We start from the raw sequence: 22,901 nt of genomic DNA, 5'->3' as shown, positions 1-22,901 counted from the left end.
TACAGTTACAGAAAGGGCTCACGCACACGACTGTGGTTTAGGTCCACATCTGATCCACATTTTTTGCAGATCAGATGCGTCCACAGAAATTGTGGACAGCGTACCCGTGTGCTTTCTGTATCTGTAAGTCCGTTGCACGGCCTCGTAAAAAAAAAAAAAAAAAGAGCATTTCATATTCTTGTCTGTTTTGCGGACAAGGATAGGACATTTTTAAAGGAGTGAAAAAAAAATGGTGGCAGACTCTCAGCCAGTATTTGCAAAGTTTTCAGGATTTGCAATTTTACGGACTGCAAAAACTGCTATGGCTGTGTGTACATCACATAATCTGGGCAGATTTCTTTCCACCGGAACTCAATATGTTTGATAAAAGTAGTAGAGTGTCCATTTTTGACTACTTTCTCTAAACGTGCCCATGAAGGTTCTCACTAATGGGGATGCACCGATCCAGCAGATTAACCCAATTTTAAATTTAAATTTTCCTTTAGGGCTTCTGCAGAGGACATAAAACAGGTCTGACCATCTAATGAACTTGATTTAATAAATTCTTTAGCATGCGGCCACAGTATGGCCGGTGGCCAGAACAATGTACAAACATAGTCCAGTGCAACTAAGTTTGCTTCCCTTTTGCAGGTCTGGCAACAAGACAGATTTGACAACCTTCCCCCAACCCCCAACCAAAAGATGTCCAATCTATTTTAAGGACATCTATGAATACAATGGTCTCCCAGTCAACTTCCAAGAACTGTGTTTGGCCAAACTGTTTTAAAATCATGCATTCCCTTTCTAAATCATATTTAGGGGTCATAACTTGATTAGGGGTGCACAAATTTACACAGGCATTCATACTGATGCCTAAAGATGTTTCATCTTCTTGTTTTACTAAATTAAAAACATGTGATGAAACATTTTTCATATTCTGATTATAGATTCATCTCCAGTTTATACTGTGAGAATTGGAAAGGAATCATTGTCCAGGAAGTGGGAGAAGGTTAGGTGACCTGTGTTCATCACCAATAATGGTGTATCCTGCGTTATCTTCTTCCAGGTTTACAATAGAGGCATTTCCCAAGGAACAGAAAGCTTCAGCCTACTGCAAGGCCTAACACAACATCCCTTCATGGATAAGTTCCTTAAAATTAGTTATTCATAGATTCACAGAGATTTCTATTTCTGTGTGCCAATGTCAATGGCATTTTCTGAACATATTTAAAGAAGAATTCTACATAAAAAAGATCTAAGTATCCATTTAAGTATATAAGTATACATATGAAGAAAATTGAGGAATAACATACCTAGTGCTTCTGAGAGACCAGATACTTTCTGGCCATAAATATCAGTTTTATTCCAGGCAAAGGTATAAACTAAGTAAATAGCAGCAGGAAACCATTTCTGAACAAGTCGTCCTTCCACTGCTACAATTAGATGCACTTTACTTAGTCCAATAGGAATGGTTGCGTGGGTGAGGATAATATGTATGAGACTCTTGTAGCCCAGTGTTCTGCTGCTCAGGTAGCTGAGTTTTAGAAAACTTGAGGGGATTTGAATTTCTTCTTGTACTACCTACAAGGCACAAGGAAAACAATGTTAGAAGGATCATCACGTACTATATGGTTTACACTCAAAGGGTCACCGAGTTTTAGTAAAACTTTTCATACTGTATGTTATAGAGACATATCAGATGTTCTGATTGTGGGGCACTGAGTGCTGAAGAATGAGGAGAGAACAAGGAGGGAGAAATATTTGCATATTGTGCTGACCTGTTGAAGCTGAAGGCATCTGTGTTGTTCCCATGTTCATATGTGCTCGCATTCCTATGAAAAATTACATTTTAATATATGCAAATGAGCCTCTAGGAGCAATAGGGGCATTGCCATTACACCTAGAGGCTCTGTTCTCTGCAACTGCCCTGTAAAGGCCAAGTATGATGATGTTTCCACAGCCTGGTCCTGTCATAGTGCCGAGGACGTGGCAGTTGCAGAGAAAGCAGAGCCTCTAGGAGTAACTGTTGCTCCTAGAAGCTATTTTGCATATATTGAAACATCATTTTTCTCAGCAATGCGGGCACATACAAACAAAGGACCAACACAGATGCCTTCAGCTGCCAAGCATGCATGCAACAGGTCAGCCAGTTTCATATCTACAAATCTGCTGACAGATGTCCTTTAAATGTGGTTGTCTGGCCAAAAAAGGTTCAGATTCCCCACCACTCCTGTTCTGAAGTTGCCAGGATCCCTCCCATTCTCAACTTCCTGGTAGCTCCGCAAATGAAGGAAATTACTGACTGAGGCGATTCACGGATGCAATTGGCTAATCAGTCATTACCTGTGTATTCACACCAGAAAAAGTGGAGTCAGCATTCTACTATATGGCATACAAAAACGGAGTTCCTTAACACACTACAGAATGGGCAAAATACACCAGATTTCTACACCTGCTTTGTGGTATATACTGTAAAATACGATGCCCTTGTGGATGTCCATACATGGGAGCAACCACTATAGAATGCAAGGAGAGAATTGGGAAGTCCACAATTGGCAGAGGCATCACTGAACTATCTGCTCCTAAACAGTTTTGGAATCTCAACACTATCAGTCAATTGAGATTCTACGTAACTATGTACCGCAGCTCAGCAGAGGAAATAACAGGAAGAACATTCTCAAACAGAAGGTACATATGTGATTTATGGATGTGATACTCTTGCTTCTTGAGGCATGAATATTCATTTCTCCATGACGTCTTTCTATTGTTATGTCTCCCAATGTTGTTTTTAGGTGGTAATAGATGCAGTAACATAGTACTGACCTTTGTCTTGTGTTTTTGACATTTAAAAGGGTTTATCCCAAATAAATTATTTATAGTTAAATCCAGCTGATAAAAATATATTTTTTGTATTTATATGTTATCTAAAATAATGCTTATATCCCCAGATATTCCAGGACTTATATTAGTATAGTGCCACCTGCTGTCTCTATTGAACAGTCTTTCTGTGCCCACCACAGTAAATGTGCCAGGGTGGACACACATGCTCAGTCTTGTCTCTCTGCAAATTCGGGTGTGTGAGGGATTCCTGTGGTGGTGAGCTTTTGCTTGTGCAGTTGCAACATCTTTTATGTTTTTCAGAGGAGATGATGAGCAAGTGTAATTACACAGTGCTATATCAGTGTCTTACCACATGCTGAGAAGCTGAGAATGCTGCAGCTTCAGTAGTAGATACTTACCACACCAGAAATCCCTCACAGACCTAAAGGAGCAGAGAGGGATCCAAGAATAAGCATGAGTATCCACCTAAGAACATTTACTTAAAGGGATTCTGTCACCTCTTTATACCCTATAGAGATGCGGACATGCATGGCTAAATCGCCACTAGCATATCCGCAATATACTTGTCCCATAGCTCTGTGTGGTTTTATTGAGTGTAAAAATTATTTTATATATATGGAAATCAGCCTGGTAAGGAGCCCAAGAGGGTGCACTAACCGTTCTGGAGCCCAGCCACGCGCCCCTGGACTTTGCTTGATCGCTGCCTGCCCTGACTCCGGACTTCCTTACTACGTCTTTCCCCTCGGTGCTTGCACCGCTATCTCTCTACCCCTGGTCAGCTGCCACTGACCCTGGGACTGCTCTGGAGTGGTACCTGGCAACAGCCCTAACGGTTCAAGCCTATCCTCACATCAGAGGCTCTAGTGAAGACCAGGTAGTTACTTTGCCATGCTTCTCCAGGGTATAGCCAGTTAGTGGCGCAGTCGGTCCATAACAACTTCCATAACAACTTTTACTATAGCTATTGTTAATTTACAATTAATTAGTATCCCAAAACCGTAAAAAGGGTTCTACACCCCCTCCCCTATACCCACTCTAATAGCAGTATGGGAAAAAACACCTTGCCTCAAAAAGTGTTAAACAAAAAGGCCAAGTTAAAAATAATATTTTTTTTCATAGACTTCTGTGAGCTGATGTCTTTTTTCCCCCAAAAAAATGCTACAAAAATCGCCTGCCAAAGATGCACTAAAAACTGAAAATGCCTATAAAATGGCAAAAAAACTAAACAAGCAAACACAAAACTATCAGAACACATTGCAGTACATGACTTGAGCATAAATGTGCCACAGAGCAGTATTTCTATTTTGTGAGCAGCATGTGAATGTATTACAGTATAGAGGTTGCTTGCAGAGCTACTGCTGACCCCATTTACTTTCCCCATAACAAAGCACTCTCTTGTTTTTATCTTACTAGACCGAGCACAGGAACCCGCACCTTGCTGTCCATATAACCCCAGTTTGTGGTATAATTTGTTGACCTCTTTTATTTTCCTGTGTTCTAACTTTTTCCATCTCACTGTGTCCATCCCATGAATTTTTAAAGTCTATTACAGCTCGGCATGTCCATTAAGTGAGCTGTACAAAACTGAAGCCAAAACTACGCTCTTTATTTTTATTGTCTGAGCTGTAAGGTGCGAGGTGAAATGACAAGAGACAAACTAGAAATATATTTGCTTTATTGGGATTCAGCAGTGTAACAATGTTTACTTCTAAATGTCTTTCTTCTGAAACATAAGATCCACCACAAATCCTATTAATTGTGTTATTAGAATATGCTGTGTGACAGGAATGTCCACCTATAGTAGTCTTGCATCAGCCACCAGAACCTCATCAGGACATGGTCACCGTAGACTCGATGAGATATGAAATATTCACAATGCATAGAAATACAATATATGCACTCAATACTTGACCCGGGCTCCTTGGGTCTGGTGTCTCTTATCTCTTGACAATACCCCATATATTTTGAATGGGGTAAATGATCATGTAAGTTTGCTGGCCGGTCAAGCACAGTGATACCGTGGTTATTAAGCGAGGTATTGGTACTTTTGGCAGTGTGGGCAGGTGCCAAGTCCTGCTGGAAAATGAAATCAGCATCTTCAAAAAGCTTGTCAGCAGAGGGAAGCAGGCTGCGCTGACTTTGGACTTATATAACAAAGTGGACCAACACCAGCAGATGACATGGCTCCCAAAGCCATGACTAACTGTAGAAAGTTTACACTGGACCTTAAAGGGAACCTGTCATCAACTTTATGCTGCCCATACTAACGGCAGAATAAAGTAGAGATAGGTGAGCTGATTTCAGCGGTCAGTCATTTATAAGTTAAAAGTAAGTGGTTGCCGAAAACCAACATTACAGTCATTGCAGACTGGGCCTGGAAAAGAGTCCCGGCCACTTGAGAAGAGTCCTGGTAATTCATGAATTACTGCTCTCCCTGCCCGTCTGCAGATGACTGACAGCCTTCTACCTAGTTTTCTCCCTTTCTCTCTAGGAGAGAACTGCAAACCATCAGGAGATGGGCGAGGAGAGCAGATTATGTATAACCAGGACTCTTCTCAGGTAGATTTGACTCTTTTCCAGGCCTGGGCTGTAATGATTATGATGCTGGTTCTCAGCAACCACTTACTTTTAGCTCATAAATGACACACCGCTGAAATCAGCATTTCTGTCACTATTTTTTTCTGCCTTCATTGAGGTCAGCATACAGTTGATGACAGATTCCCTTTAAGCAACTTGGATTGTGCGCCTCTCTACTCTTCTTTCCAAATAAAATACAAAATTTGCTTTCATCTGAAAACAGGACTTTGTACTACTGAGCAACAGTCCAGTCATTTTTCTCCCTAGCCCAGTAAGACGTATCTAACATTGTCCCCAGGTCAAGAGTGGCTTAACACAAGGAATGCCACAGTTGTAGTCCATGTGCTGGATATGCTTGTGTGTGGTGGCTCTTGAAGCCCTGACTCCAGCCACAGTCCACTCCTAGTGTTGATCACGAATACTCGAATTTTGAATTTTTATCGCGAATATAGGTACTTCGAAAATTCGCGAATATTTCGAATATAGTTATATATTCGTAATTTCGAATATTCGATTTTTTTCCCATTTTTTTTTTTTTTTTTTTAAATCAGTACACATGATCCCTTCCTGCTTCTAGCTTGTGGGCCAATAAGAAGGCTGCAATATACTTGACTTTAGGAGTAGTGATGAGCGGCAGGGGTCATATTCGAAAATGCGCAAATTTTTTTTCTTGAAAAAATCGGCAAGGTAATGATTGTGTAATATGCGAATTTTCGTAATTAGCATTTTCGGATTCGAATTTTTATTGCGAATTTTTCAACTTTAAGACAAAGAAGATTATAGCACTATATTAGCTAAATTGCTCTAAATTCGTTTTTTTCGAATATTCGCTATATTGCTATATATTCTTGTTTTAGAATATTACAAATATTCGAAAAAACGAAGTTATAGCAATATAGTGAGTATTCAAAAAATCGAATATAGAGCAATTTAGCTAATATAGTGCTATAATCTTTGTCTAATAGTTGTAAGTTGAAAAATTCGCAATAAAAATTCGAATCCGAAAATTAGAATTACGAAAATTAGCATATTACACAATCATTACCTTGCCGATTTTTTTCAAGAAAAAAAAATCGCGAATTTTCAAATTTTCGAATATTCGGCGAATATTCTAAAAATATTCGCGAAATATCGCGAATTCGAATATGACCCCTGCCGCTCATCACTATCCACTCCTTGTGAATTTCCCCCAAATTCTTGAACTGCCTTTTCTTGATGATCATTTCAAGGCTGCGGTTTTCCCTGTTGCTTGTGCATCTTTTTCTGACACACTTTTTTCTTCAGCCCAACTTTCCATTTATATGGTTAGATACAGCATTCTGACTTGCCAAATGGTCAAATATGACAACGGCATCTGAGATTGTTAAAAACCGGAAGTGCACACTTCCCCATTCAGCCATGCTTTCCCCCAGCAGAGATTGGGGAAAGTGCCCTGTTCTAATAATGAGTCAGAGCCTGTACTAGGCTTTCAGGCTCATTATGAGTATATCCCAGTTCAGGCCACTAAGTGGCAACACTGAATTGTGATATAGTGATTTTTATACAGAATTATGGAGCAATTTTTATTATGGTCCATTCACAAGGGCATTTCTATCATAGGACCAGCCATGTGCACTCTTCAAATTGCGAAACGCACATGGGCCAGTATCTGTGTTTTGCGGATCCGCAATTTGCGGACTGCACAACACTTATGGACGTGTAAATGGACTGTTAGGCTACATGCACACGACCATATGTGTTTTGCGGATCCTCATGCCATCCGTTTTTTTTTTCGGATTCATTGTGACAATGCCTAAAACGGACAAGAATTGGACATGTTCTATATTTTTTTTTTGCGCCGCTATGGAATGGACATACTGATGCGGACAGCACACAGCACATTTTTTGCGGACCCATTGAAATGAATAGGTCCGCATCTTATCCGCAAATAAAACGGAACAGATACGGAAGCCTGTAGCCTTATTCTGTATAAGTTGTAATCTGATGATTGCAAGCTGTGGTCCACTTGGGGACCTAACAAAAAGTAAAAAAAAGTTTTGAAGAATATAAAAAAATATATATAAAAATTTAAATCACCCCCCTTTTCCTAAAATTAAAATAAGTAAACAATTAAAAGAATAACACCATGTGCATCACATCTTGTGAAAAATATTATAATACTATTATAATATAAAAAGTTAGCCCATATGGTGGATGTTGTAATGGAAAAAAAATTGCCAAATATCCGTTTTTTCATCACTTTATCTCCCCAAAAAATTGAATAAAAAGTGATCAAGTCATACACACCCCAAAATGCTATTGTCAAAAACTACAGATTGTCATTATTAAAATGAAAGAAAAACTGTACATATGTGGTATCCCCGGATTGGTACTAACCTGGAGTATGAAGAGCACAAGTCAGTTTTACGCCATAAAAAAAACCCTGTGAAACTGTGGTGGAATTGTGTTTTTTTACAATTCCATCCCATTTGGAATTTTTTTCCAGCTTTCCACTACATCATATTTAATATTAAATGGTAGCATTAGAAAGTACAACTTGTTGCTCAAAAAACAAGTCATAATACGGCTATGTGAATGGAAAAATAAATAAAAAGTCCCCGTAAGGCGGTGAAAGAAGAACGAAAATGCAAAAACGAAAAAGGAAAAAGTTAAAATAAATAAATGCTTGATAGAGATTACTCTGTATGTAATAGATCTATATAATATACGAGTTTCACTTTTTGACTAATATACGAGTTTCACTGAATTGAATTACTGAAATAAATTAACTTTTTGATAATAGTTTAATATTATAATTTATTGAGATGGCCTATTATATTTACTACAAAGTAGAATAGTATAGACATTGTGTTCTAATCTCATATGGTGATGCATACACCATTATAGTGTATAGACTCAGCATACCAATCTGGCTGGACTGAGCAGCTGAATTATTAAAACCACCTTGGAGTTGTTATTTAAACTAGTTGCCTAATATTGTATAGATTCCCCTTGTTCCACCAAAATAGCTATGACCCACTGAGGCATGGAATCCATGAGACAGCTTAATGTGTCCTGAATATGGTACCAAGACATTAGCAGCAGATGTGGTACCATGACATTGGTACCATGGCACGGACATTAGCAGCAGATCTTTATATTTGTTATGCTGCAAGGTGGGGCCCCCAGGGGGCTTTTGTTGTATTGGATAAGGATAGCTAGCCTTCACTCCTCAGTGGGCCTTGGGTTCCAATGACGCAGTCACCAGTTCAATAGTTGTACTCTTATGGCCCACTCAGATTCTTTCACGTGCCCATTTTTTATGCTTCAAACACATCAACTTCAAGAACTGACTGTTCATGTGCTGCCTTATATATTCCACTCCTTGACAGTGTATTTGTCAAGAACTTACCTGTCCAGGGTCCAACGGCGAGATATGCGCCGGGAGAGACACGCTGCTTAGCTACGTCCCCTTGTGACGCGACAATGTCATTAGCAACAGGTTGCAATGCTCTGTTTCTCCTCATAGTGGGCGTGTTCTTGAGGAGTCTAGCAGTGGGCTGATTTCTCTGCTGATCTATTCCTCTGTGCTAGTGTTCTGACTAATGGAGTACCGAGTCATGACCTATCATGTTCTGATCCTGGGACTTGGTGCTCTTTTTAAACCCTGTGATAGTCATTGTCTCCCTAACTATACTCTTGATTTTTTTTCTGGTTCTGACTTTGAATTGTTGTTCTGTCTCCGTGTGTATGTCTTGCATTTTAGCAGAGTAGGGAACATCCACCAGTTGTGGACTTGCCGCCTAGGGCTTTTCCTGCAAGTAGGCAGGTAAAGTGGGAGGGGTTCCAGTTAATGCTCACTGTCTGTGTATTCCTGCCTACTGTGGGTACAGTATGGCCACAAGATAATTATGTTATTCACTCCTGCTGTAAGTGGTTTGATAGGGATTTTCCAGGATGAGGATATTGATGGTGTCTCTTCAGGATAGGTCTTTATTATCAGATAGATGAGGATTCATATCTCAGCACCCCAGGCAATCAGGTGTTTAGATCAGGGTCCTTTTTACTGTTGACATTAGGCTGTCACCTGCACTCTAGCTATTTAGTAGCAATGCTGCATGTTTTTCAACTTCATCCCATTCAAGTGAATAGGGAACAGCTGCAATATCCTCAACAATTGCTATTAAAGGGGTTGTCCGGGTTCAGAACCCTTATTGTCACCCAGGCAGCCCCCCTGAGGCTAGCATCGGAGCATCTCATGCTCCATTGACATTGGTCATCAGCATCAAAACAATATAATGTTATGGCTAATTAGTATATATGTGTATATATATATATATATATATATATATACACACACCATAAATATGTACGATGTGACTGAATAAATAAATTAGGAAGTAGGAATAAAAGCTAAACATGAGACTGGTTGTGTTCAGTAACTGAGCATCTGTTCTAGATGAAAAGTATTTGTAGCTGGATGCAGCAGCCTAGATTTATGTTATTGACTGTGGAGATGATAAAAAAGGCAGATGCAATAAGTGTGTCAAAATAAGAGGATGTATATTAAGCCCGCATGAAGTAAATCTTAGGGGTCAAACTCAAAGATTGCACAGTTCTATGGGCTTTCTCAGGGATTCATCTGTAAGAGTTAGAGTATTATTTTGTAGCAGTAAGGAATACATATGAGGAAAATTCATACAAACTGCAGTTCACAAGAAAACAAAAAAATTTGGTGAAGGAATCTCTAAAGAAAAACATTTTCTGTTATATTACAACTTTGAAATAAATATAACATTTTACCATGGACGCAAAATGTATTCTAATAAACAATAGATGTATTGAAGTGTGCTACCTTACACAAGGGCTGCTAGATCTGAATAAGCTCCATTGGTGTAATATACTGAAATAAGGCAACTTTCACAGAAGCGTTAATATTTTCCAGTATTGAGATCCATCATAGGGTCTCGATACCGTAAATAAATGCTTCCGTTTTGTCCCCATTCATTGTCAATGGGGACAAAACCTTAACTGAACAGAACGGAATGCCGTTCTCATACCGGAGAGCAAACCGCAGCATGCTGGGATGCTGAGCAAGACGGATCCGTCATGACCCACAATGCAAGTCAATGGTGATGGATCAGTTTTCTCTGATACAATCTGACATAATAGAAAATGGATCTGTCCCCCTTTGACTTTCAATGGAGTTCATGACGGGTCTGCCTTGGCTATGTTAAAGATAATACAACCGGATCCGTTCATAACTGATGTAGATGGTTGTATTATCAGTAAAGGGAGCGTTAATGCTGAACCCTGCCGGATCCAGCAAAAACGCTAATGTGAAAGTAACCTAAAACACTGAATCTTGGAAGGATCATGTCTTCTTTTCGTAAGTATGTCAAGATACTCCAAGCAACCAATAATAGCACTAGCTAGATTTGTTGTACTTCCAGATTACTGTTTTACATTGTTATTATTATTATTATTATTATTGTTATAATGATGACAATTGTATGCAAATTAGTCCACTCTCTAATAAGCTTACAGTTCTCAGTTGAACTTAGAGATGAGTGAATTTTTTTAAATTCGTTTGGGTTCAATTCAAACAATTCGGTTGACTTGATTTGATCTGGACCAGAATCAAAAGTGCTCAGATTGCTCTGAAAAGTAATGTCTGATACTTTGAAGTCTCACAGGACTTATCCAACCCCTTTCAAGCTCTTTAATGCCAAGACAGCATTAGTTAAGTGACACTAACATACCTATGAGCAAACGCATGGTAGCCAGTGGTAAAAATCAGCCTGTCTGAAAGCACACTGCACTGATGGATTTTATTTTTAAATTATGACATGGTCCTCAAATCATACATTTTTGGTTGCAGATGCTATCTTCTCTGTCTTCTGATCTGAAAAATGGTGGCTGCCATTTTGAGAGATTCATCTGAATCAAATGGCAAAAGATTTGGATTTTGCCCCAAAAATTTTTGGGGGAGAAATTCAAGACAAATTTGATTTTGTTTAGAAAATATTTGTTCATCGAAAGTTGAAAATGCGACTTCAATGTTCATTGTTAATCACCTATGCTACTAGAAGTCTACTTCTGAACTTTTCTGATATTAAGAAATATATAGAATATTATTACACATAGTAATACAATAAAAAATAAATAAATCATAAGCCCATTGATATCGCAGAACTCTCTCTCAATACCAAAAGCCAAATCTAATCAGTTAACTATCATATATTGCATGAAATCATATGATATTATTGAGCTTAATAGTGATATTTTTGGTGCTCAACTTGTGTGGTCACATAGAAAACATAAACTATGACCAATAAAGAAGACACCAATGGGTGTGAGGCTTGCAACACAGATCCTACATTAAGGGACACTGGATACAGAACTACACTATAAGAGTGATCCATAAGTAGTATAAAGATAAAATGTAACTTGTATTACTTTTGTCTTAAAAACAGATGGGTTCCGTAATGCATCCATGATCTTGAAACGGTGACGAAAACACTGTCCCTGTGTTAGAGGGTGATGCTGAATAAATGACTGAGTATGGGATAATTTATACCATGCTATTTGCACACTGTACCATACTAATATTTAGGGACTTTATGGTACACAAAAGAGAGGGGGCTATAGATTAGCAAATTGATTCTACATCAACTTCAAATAAATAAAAAACAATTTTGACAAATCTGAAACTTTTCTTACTCATCTAGGATGAATCTCTCAAAATAGTGGCCACCATTTTACTAATCAAAAGACGGAGAAGAAGGCATCTGCCATAATTTCTTTAATTTTGAAGGCCTGTTTGCCACCACTGGCTGCCATCTGTTTATCCATAGACATATATGTTGCAGTCACTTTGTCATTACTAATGCTGCCTTCACATTAAATAGCTTAAAAGAGGTTGGATACAGTCCCAGAGTGTAATACACAACCTTTCATGGCAATCAGGGCACTTTCGATTCAGACCGTATTTATTAGGAATTAATAAAAACTGATAGCCAGTTAGACCAAATCTGACCCGAAATGATTTTTGAGAAATTAGCTCATCTCTAGAGGGGGCACTTATAGAAGATACTGCAAAGTGCACCATGTACTGTAGGATCATCTATGATTAACCTTTAATAACTTGGGGGGGGGGGGGGATTTATTATTGTAAGTGTAGCTGAGGTTAGTTTTTAGACTGGCATTGCTATGCACACCTGCACCAAATTTATGAAAATGGTGGACAGTAATAATAAATTTAGCACAGGTACAATGTGGTTACACTTATTTCAGTAAAAGTATATCTAGTGTGAAGTTGCAACTTTTTTGAAAGAAAAGTCTGACTTCCTAAATGTGACACAAAAGTGACCTACTCTAAAACGGTGTTCAAATTTTCACTACTAATCTGTAGGTGGTGCCCAAAAAGTTGCAAAATTGACCACTAAAAGTCATAAAACCCCTACTTGCGACTTTTTGAAACCAGAATTTTGACATGCAGGGCTTGATAAATTCACTCCTTAATGTCTTCATCCCTGATGTTATTAGTATTCCTTTACTAATTGTAACCATTTGATCATGCCATGCATGACAGACTAAAATATTAAGGATAAGAGGAATTCTATTATATTAAATTAAAATATGCTTTTCGTTTCAAGAAAGTTCAGTAAAAACCTTTGAAAGTATTAAAAAAGGGTACTGGAAATAATAGAGCAGTTCTTAAACGGTTTCTTCGGGAGGTCATAGGCACAGGCTTTTGGGACCATTGCAGACTGGCTCATTACTGAGAGTAATCCATCCCTGGACACAGTTTTGTCACAAGTGTCATGGACTGTGGTCATATTCTTCACATTGCACCAAGACTGTTACTTAGCAACAAGGATGATGAGGGCAACTATCTATAAGAAACACCAAAAAGCACATCTAAACGTGTTGAGTAACAGCAAGCTAGATGGAAGGAATTCAGACTTGACAAACCTAGTAAATGAAATGTATGCACTTAAATCTAAATGCCATCTTGTTTCTAGGTAAATGTATACAAAGTGTATTTGAAATGAACATACCTGGAGTTCAGGGATGACAGGTCCTCTTTGTGAACACGAGCCAGCAAATGTTGTCAATGGTGAAGGGAGAACAACTGGATTTGGGTTGATGAAACTACTGATATCACATAGTGGGGTCTCTGTCTCTGACCTCTGCATAACGACCTTGTCAACCACAATGAATTTATTCCAAGGAAGCCATAGTGTCCTCTTCACAGCAATGAAGGGTGATCTTTCAAAGACTAAAGTGATAGATATGCCACCAAGCGTGACAAGGTCAAAACTATAACAATAAGAAAGAAAACAAGATACAATGAGTGAATCTGACAATTTTATTATAGTGTCACATTCTTAGAGTCCATGCACAGAGCCTGGATGAGTGGCACACTGAGTCTCCTTTGGTTCTTATCTCAGACCCATAGATATTTCAAATGTTTGTCTTATGGGGTATGCACAAAGCAATGCTTCTCTGTGTAAAAATACAGCCACAAAGAGATACAATACGTATCCATAAAGTTCTATATAAGCCATGCTGTATCAATCAGATTGATATTACAGCCACGTGAGGAGATATTACTGTTGTGAAAATTCATGACATTCTACAATTGAATGGGTTCTCTAGCTCCTAAATATTGATGACCTATCCTCATGGGTAGGGGTTGGACTCCTGCTACCCCTACTGATCAGTTGTCGGAAGGGACCTTGGTGATGAGTACTGCAGCCTCTTCCATAGCCTGTGAAATTACGCCCATTTGTCACATGGCCCTTGTGCCACTCAGTCCATTCAAGTGAATGGGATTGAGTTGCAATACCAAGCACTGCCACTATACAATGTACAGCACTGTGCGTGGTATACTATAAACACACTGCAGCTCCACAGAGTGTAGTAGCATTTCAAACAGCTGAATGGTGAGTTAGATTGCCACTAATCAGACATTATCTTAAAGATATGTCGTCAATATATACAGTGAGTCCTAGAAAACTCTTTAGGTACATTTAAATATCTACAGTCATATATTAAATTTCACCGGTGTAATACCGAAACATGCTCCACAATGACACATAAAAGACAAGACAGGTCAATACTGATGTCTACATCTGCTTCTGATAGGCAAGTATAATGTGAGATAAATGATAAGCTTTTCATGGTAGTCTAGTAATCAAAGGAGATAAATTGGGCTTTTAAATGAGGTTACTTCAGACAAACAGTGCAACTTAAAACGTTGTTTAACTTTAGTTTATTTTGCCCCAGTGAAATTTTTGTGGGTCAACTTTTTTCAGAGGTCATAAATGAATTTGATGAATGAAAGTTTCTAGGGGTCACCTAGCAAAACATTACCATGATCTATGTAAGTGACAGTGTGCCTCCAAAGCTGTGGTTCAGGTGTGATCAAAACGTCAGCAGTCTGGTAATATATAATAATTAGGTTCGTAATGTATGCAGGGGCATTCATGATATCTATTTGTGGCTAAGTAGTCAATGCTAAAGTACCAAAGCCTACTTCCACAATTTGCACTTCCAAACCAACAATTGCTAGTTCCTCATCACATACATTATAGCTTTTCTATTTCTCAGTGATTTTCAAAGCAAGCCATTGTTACGATTGATAGGAAAATATATACCACTTCAGAATACAATGAAATGGATGTTATTAATTCATGGCCAAATTTCAGTATGTCATTGTGAACCAAGGGTAGACTTATAGGCTTGCTATAAATCAAGTACAGGTCTATAAATAAAAGTAATGAAAATGGGCTCGACATTGCCTTTATATATACAAGATATAAATATTTAAATAATGATGCTCAGTGTTAATTGGAAAATGGTTAACAACACTTGTACCTTCCATCTTGACGACTGATTGTATATCCATAGTCATTGTGATGCGCAAAGCTGACATTGACACCTACCAATGGTGTCCCATCCACTGCTACTACTTGACCCCGAATTACACAGGAACGACTGAAAGAAAGAAAATTATTACTAAGTTAAATCAATTTTATAGATTCTTAACAGTATGAGATAAGAAAAAAATGCCTACTTCCGCTAGTTTAACAGATATGGGATGCACGTAATATGCAGTAGGGGTCTTGACTTTTTTTCATTTAAAGCCCATATTGGAGGTTTAATGCCTTGATGACAGTTTATCTCCTCAATGTACTGAGCAAGCTTGTCCGCTATTTGCCTACCTCCACCACCAACCTTTCACAATATACCACACCTACTAAACCAGCGAGGTGCCACCCAGATTGTGGAACACCTTCAAATGTTCAGTTTTGATCCAGTACAACAAATGTTATAACTTTACGTTGTGTGATTCAGGTAGAATTGAATAAGACTACAGAGAGGTAGATAAACTAAAGATATATGGTATTACAAATCATGATATTTCTAAAAAATAATACGATAACTAACAGAAGGAAGTTAAACGGGAAGAGCAGAGGTGAAACCTGAAGCCCCAATGCACTCTCTGTAACAGGGCCACCCACTCACGGTGTCATGTGCCATTCATAATACTGTTGCCTTCTTCTGTGTTAGAGAGACCTTTGGGTGCAATTGCTACCTCTGCCTGCCTCCTCCTTTAACACACATCTGAATAGGAAAAGGAAGGGTCCACTTTCGTAAACATGTTTTTAATATAGTCTGTTACTGAATCTCTCTATTGTAGATTGCAGACAGATTTTCTGCAGGCTCTACTACAATTTAAAAATGCTTGACATACCCTATCATGCACTTTGTTTCCTTGGTTTCATTATTTGGTACATGATCCAAGTCATTTCTCAAGTCCTGTTTAAAAGGTTAAACATTAGCTTATAGGATAGCTGCTTTATATCTGGTGGCATTAGAGGCAGAGCTTTGCATACTCTCTTCCCCGAATTACAGAGGACTTTGTCTGGCCTACAAGACTTCTCATGTAATTTAGGGGCTCTCCATGAAGAGACATAGTATCCCTCAAATCCTTACCCAGGCCTCCTACCCAGTTAAGCCAGTACTCTCTGCTCTGCTCTGATGAGGGGCAATCACCCTGAAACAGCTATCTGCAGATCAGGTGCTGGCTTATTTATTATCCAAGTCATGCCTCAAGGCTTGTTTACAAGGTTGAATATTGACTTATAGGATAGCTGCCTTACATCTGGCGGCATTAGAGGCTGAATTTGATAATAGTTCATTTGGATACCCTCTTCCCATTATTGAATCGTGGTGGCGAAACTATGGCACTCAGAGTCCTCTCTGTGGGCACACATGCAAGGCCGGCTGCTATGAGTGCTTCCATCAATACAGAAGAAAACACTCATTGCTTGAGTGCAGGGGAGCCGACGGTCCTTTTATTCACTAACCGCAGTTCATCTCCCTGTACTCCTTCTCTCCTCCAGACCAGCAGTGACAACATGACCTCAGCCGGTGCTCCTCAGCAGCACGATGTACCGTCACACATTGCGCTGCTGTGCAGGAAGAGCCGGGAGTCAGCTGTGTGCTCCGCCCCCTACACAGTAGAGTGATGTCTGGCAGTTTCCTGCTGCTGTGGAGTGCCGGCATCTGAACATCAGAGGAACCAGGTGAGTACAGTTTTTTTTTTTCATATCCTCTGAAGGGGGCACATAATCTTTCATAACTACTGTGAGGAGGCATATAATATGTCATAACTACTGTGAAAGGGGCACAGAATATGGCATAACTACTGTGAAAAGGGCACATAATCTGTCATCTACTGTGAAGGGGCACATAATCTGACTACTGTGAAGGGGGCATATCTAGGCATAACTATTGTGAGAGGTACAATGTGGATATTACTACTGTGTGCTTTCACAAGGGGGCAAGAAATATTATGTGGGGGTATTAAGAGGACTGGGTTTCTATAATTACTGTATGTTTTGGGCGGAGTTAGAGACATAGAATAGTATGCACATCTTGTCTCTCTTTGTGTTTTTCAAAAGTTGAAAGGCATGCAGCTCCCCTGCACTCCAGCAATGATAGGTATGTAAGGGGACTACTGGGGGGTCAGTATACTGTGTGAGGGCCGCTTACTGACACCAAGTGGCCCCCTCATACAGTATAATGGCCTCCCCAGTGGCCCCACACAGTATAATGACCCCCCAGTGCCCCCCATTCATTATTCAGGTTAACTTGCTGTGTTGGCACTTTGTGATAAATAAGTGGGTTTTACGTTGCATGTTGGGTACTTGGTCTCCACCACTAAAGAGCATGTAGTGTTGCTCAAATATACCTCTTGGTTCAGATTCAAGAACCCACTTAAAAGAAAAGTGGTCTTTGTTGTCCACAGAAAACAATCACAGCATAACTTTCAGTTTCTAAGAGCACACTAAGGAACGTAAGAAATGAGAGCTGTGGGTAAACAAAGACAGTTTTTTTTAGACAGTTGCCCGCCATTTTCTGATTTTAAAAAATCTGTTTAAAATATTAAGCCATATTCACTCCCTCCTTTTCTTGGCACTTTTCATGACCGGTGAGTGACACAGATACAGTGTGTGCCACCAAAATCGGATGTCAAATGAATATTAATTGTTGGTCTATGACTACATTATTTACTTGACTATTACTATTGCCTGAGAAAAAATATATGTGCACGTACAAGGGTATGCTACCCATGGGAAAGTTTGTATGCATCATGGTAATTATATTTTTACGTATAACTCTTTTTTAGCAAGTGTACTAAAACATTGGAATATCTAATGTAACACTGTATAAGGCATTTACATACAAAACCACAATACAAATGCTCTAATATGCCAAAAATGATAGGCCAAAGGGCTATTGGATAATCTGAAATGAAGGCCTTATGCACACATGACCGTATGCAGAAAATACAGATGACGTCCTTGTGCAATAGAACAGTCCTATCTTTGTCTATAATGCGGACAATAATAGGACATGTTCTATTTTTCTGCGGAACGGAAATATGGACATACGGAATGCACACGGAGTAACTTCCATTTTTTGGGGGGACCCATTGAAATGAATGATTCTGTATACGGTCTGCAAAAAAAACATAATGTACACAGAAATAAAATACGTTTGTGTGCATCAGCCCTAAGCAGGATAAAAAATCTGCATGTGCTTTTAGACCATGTTCCTATTCAACACAAATTCATGCAATTACAAAGGAATACAAACAGCGGAAAAGGAAAGAGGACACATTTCATGATATACTTTCAACAGATGTCCCACAGAAATAATTGTTTGAGCTAACAAAAATCTGCATTCTGTTATCATACAAATCTTATCTGATTATATCTTATAATTCTTCCCTACAGGCATAATCTCATCCTGGAGAGAAGATCTAGTTAGATATGGCTCAGGACTAGGACAACATTATATTACTACTACATTCACATTGAAGAGATGTATGGTAAAACATTTTCTATTGAAATTTACAGGGGGCATGACCCCATGCAACTTGAATTCTATTCAGAGATGACTAAACTGGTCGATTTTTGGCACTAAGTAATTCAAAGCACGGTCCATAGAATTCAACACTGTTGGATTTCATAATGGATAAATGTCATAGCTACAAAAGAATGCAGCAACACAGTAATATTTCTTATTAACTTAAAAAAAAATTTAAGATATCTAAAGGCTCCCATATACATTAGTTTATTTCCATCCAAACCTGCCAAGAACAAAGCATTTGGCTGACAGTCTAATGTGTGCGGCTTTTCCCCGACGGATGATGTCAGGGAGAAGGATCGGGCAAAATATTTTTTTTGGTCCTTCTTGGAGATGAGCTGCTGCCACAGGGGTCTGGCAGTGGCTTTCTCTCCTATCCCTATTTGAAAACATATGCATGTTTGGCCAAGCCGAACATGCACAGTATGTGTATAGGGAGCCAGGAAATGTCAGGAGAGACAAATGGTCGTTCATCTGACAGCTGCTGAATGTGTATGGCTGCCCTAAAACTATTCCTACAATTGATTAAATGGCACCTTAACTTTGGTAGAAATTTGCATAAAAACTGCATAATTCACAATCTACTAATATATATTATCATACTATATATTATTATCATACAGGAGCAACCAGACCATAGGGACTTTGTAGGTCCGTCTCATGCTGTCAGTCTGCTAGCCCCTGGCTTATGAATAATGCAATATCGCCAGAATGTATTTCACTAACTATTGGTATGAAATGCTAGAGAAATCCGCTTTTCAGCCTAGCACATAGATACTGGATGGCACATGGTGGGCAAATAAGTGGACACTGACCAAAAATGGATACTTCATGGACAAATGACAGTTTTTTACACAGGACACAAATGTGTGAATAAGGTTTTAGGCTAGTTTCAAATGCCCATAATGTATTCAGATTTTAACGTCCATATTATAACCTCAATAACTAGAATCTACCACTGCTGAACGAGCTGGACATAGGTCATCGATGGGTTCCACTTAAATGTGGTCAGGATGTCTGAAACAAGCCTATGATTGGTTTATTTTCTTAGGTCAGGCCCTTTATTTTCTATGAGAAATGTCAATTTCAGAAATGTCTGGCAGCCACTTATACCTCTTGCATGATAGAAATAACACATGTATTCGGTGGAGATGAAGTGATGATAATTGTGAAGTGACTATAAAGAAATTGCTGGAGTATGAAAATCCCCCAAAAAAGACTTGTACACGAGCGCCAGACACTTGAAATTTTATTCCAAGGAGTGACATGTTTCAGGGATTATCCCTTTCTTCAGAAAATCAATGGACATCCATTCATGCATTAATGTCCATTGTTTGTCTGAAGAAAGAGACAATGCCCAAAATGCGTCACTCATTGGAATACAGTTTAAAGTATTTCAAGGATCATTGATGTCTGGTGCTCGTGTATACGTCTCATTTTTTTTTTTTTTTTCATGTGTGACGTCTGTAGGGAATCTGTGACGAGCACTTCAGCTCACCCAAGTGATCTCTACATTTTACTTCTCGCAACCACCAAAGTTGAGAGCATTACATAATACCTGATCTTTCTTTGTTATTAATGTACTACCCTATGCAGTACTTTACATATATCTTCCAATCTTAATTATGAAGTCATGGAGCATAGAATGTATGACATAAAATCAGCTTGGCTGCCATGAATAACTAAGCCCTGCTACCTCTGTAAACCAGAAGATGGTGCCTAAGGTTTCAGAATTGGCCCTATCACAACTGGTCCCTGAAGTTTAGTATGATAGCTTCTCTTTGACGGCCAGATCTGTAGCCCTTATCTGTACTTTTGTAGCAGCATATAAACACTCATTATAGATACATTCTTAGCAATTTGATAAGAATATAGCTTAAGGGGATCCTGTCACAAAAAAATGTACTGCAGTCTGTAGGCAGCATGTTATAGAACAGGAAAACCTGAACAGATTGATCTATAGTTTTGCGGGAAAAGATTCAGTAAAACATACAATGTATTCATTTAAACCTCTGCTCTTTTTATGCATAGGATCCATGTGGGTGGTGCCACTCAAAGATAAATAAATTTAAGTTTTAAAAAACGGAATATTTTCCCACAGAATTCAATATCAATCTGCTCAGCTCCTCCTGCTCTATAACATTCTGCCCGCAGACTGCACTGCACTTCGGGTGAGAGATTTCCTTTAAATGAGTGTTTAGGAGGTGTCAGAAGTTTGACGTTCAGGCATAAAGGCCTCAGATCAAGCATTCCGTGCTGTTCTTTAAAGGATTCATTGAGAAAGGGGAAAAAATAGTCTGCAGATACACTGAAAGTGAAAGTTGAGAAAGAGGAAAAAAGTTGAAGGTTTTTAATAAAAAACATATGAAAATAATATTTTCTGCCCAAAATGAGCAGAAAGCAGTACAAAAATAAACCAAAGTTGTACATAGCCTTTAATTATAACTTTTAAAAAATCTGAAAACTATAAAACGTTAGTAGGATCTGCATAGCCATTCAAGAGTGATAGGTAACTGCACATAAATTTAGCATAATACTCAGATCACCCCCCCCCCCCCCTAGAATTACTTTGGTATTGCAGTCAGCAGCTATACAATTGTGTAGCAAAGCGGCACCTAGAGTGGGAGTGCGAGGAGATAATTATTCTGCCATTATCTGTCAGATATGAAAAGATAACACCTCTATACACCAGTGAATGTCTCTAAGCTGAATTTAACAACCGTCTTAATGCCTAGTTCAGTGAAGCTGAAACCTTTGCATACAGTATATGTGTTACACTGTAATGTATTCTCTCCTATATTAAATTAGTTTTTTATTGATTCCGGGACCTTATAACCTAAAAGACCATTGGGACTAAAAATAATAACCTTGATAGGTTTTCAGAATACTAGACTGCAGAAATGATTGTATGCATGCTCCAAATTATTCCAACGACTGCTTTCCTTCTCTCCAGAAGTCTATAGATGTGAACGTGTACAATAACCTCTGGTGCCCGGGAACACACAGTAAAACCGTAGACATAATCCATCCATTATTTTCATGCCTTGGCTCATTTGTTTTCCTCCCTGTTTCCAATGCACTGTTTAATATTCCACATATAATGCAATGCCCAAGTTCCTGTGATAAATCCATCACAGCCATCATTATTCTTTGCATTATCTTGGCGCTCCTCGATGCATTTATTTTATTTGCCATCATTCATACCTTGTGAACACAGACTTGCCTAGGATCTCATATTTTACATACCATGCTGAGTTACAACATTTATAAGATGCTGGAGATTTCTTACTCTACGTACATCTGAATTAAAGTGTCTTGCCATCTACTGCACTATAAATGCATTTATTTGCATTGCATAAGCAGCGTTTCTTCTCTCCATTGATTTCTTCCTCGGATGATTATGTAAAATAGACTATTTTGATGCTCTGCACCACATTAGAGTATATATATTAGACAGCATTTCCAGTTAAAGATTAGACTTTATGTTGACGAATGCTGCTGCTTTATCCTGTAGGTGTACGGTATTATTTATGTACCGTCTTCCAGTCTAAGACATGAACACTAAACAAGACAGCGCTAAGCGCTTTGATATGAATTATAATTTTAAATGTAGCAGAAGTATCATTTGCTCCAAAGCATACTCTACATTGCAGCAGGTTGTGGGGGAATTGGACACTGCTGATAAATAAAACATACGTCAAATTAAGTGCCTATGGCCAAACAGATTATATGGCAGAAATTCTAATACCTTCACCAAGAATTGCATATAACGATAAATACTTTTGTAGTCCAGCTAAATGCAATTCTTGGTAAAGGTATTAGAATTTCTGATGCCCGTCCTGTTGCCCATTTACAATTTGCAGCCGTGGTGTGGTTGTGAGTAGCATCTCTTTTGCTGCTTTGTTTATGGTGAACCCTTTTAGCACATTTGTGGTCCTTAGGAATAAAGCAATTTTTTTTCCTTTTTTCCCCCCAACTTAGCTCTTGTTTTCTGTTTTTTACTGACCCCATTTTAGGGTACATATCAGTTATTGATTAATTGGTATTAAAGGGCTTCTGTCAGCCCACTAAACCCT

General features: G+C 38.7%; 1 protein-coding gene across 3 annotated transcripts in view; it reads right to left on the bottom strand.

The window, feature by feature from the left end:
* The window catches only part of TENM1 (teneurin transmembrane protein 1), a 766,344-nt gene that overhangs the window by 167,064 nt on the left and 576,379 nt on the right, over nt 1-22,901 (bottom strand). For all 3 annotated transcript variants that reach the window (XM_044305876.1, XM_044305878.1, XM_044305877.1), the window contains exons 19-21: nt 15,262-15,381; nt 13,440-13,701; nt 1,293-1,560 (exon numbers count right to left, since the gene is read on the bottom strand). In XM_044305876.1, the coding sequence (XP_044161811.1) occupies nt 1,293-1,560; nt 13,440-13,701; nt 15,262-15,381 (650 nt within the window). The remainder of the gene's footprint in view (nt 1-1,292; nt 1,561-13,439; nt 13,702-15,261; nt 15,382-22,901) is intronic.

This window comes from Bufo gargarizans, chromosome 9, assembly GCF_014858855.1.
Source record: "Bufo gargarizans isolate SCDJY-AF-19 chromosome 9, ASM1485885v1, whole genome shotgun sequence".
Classification (NCBI taxonomy): Eukaryota; Metazoa; Chordata; class Amphibia; order Anura; family Bufonidae; genus Bufo; species Bufo gargarizans.
This window is presented reverse-complemented; position numbering and strand designations above follow the sequence as displayed.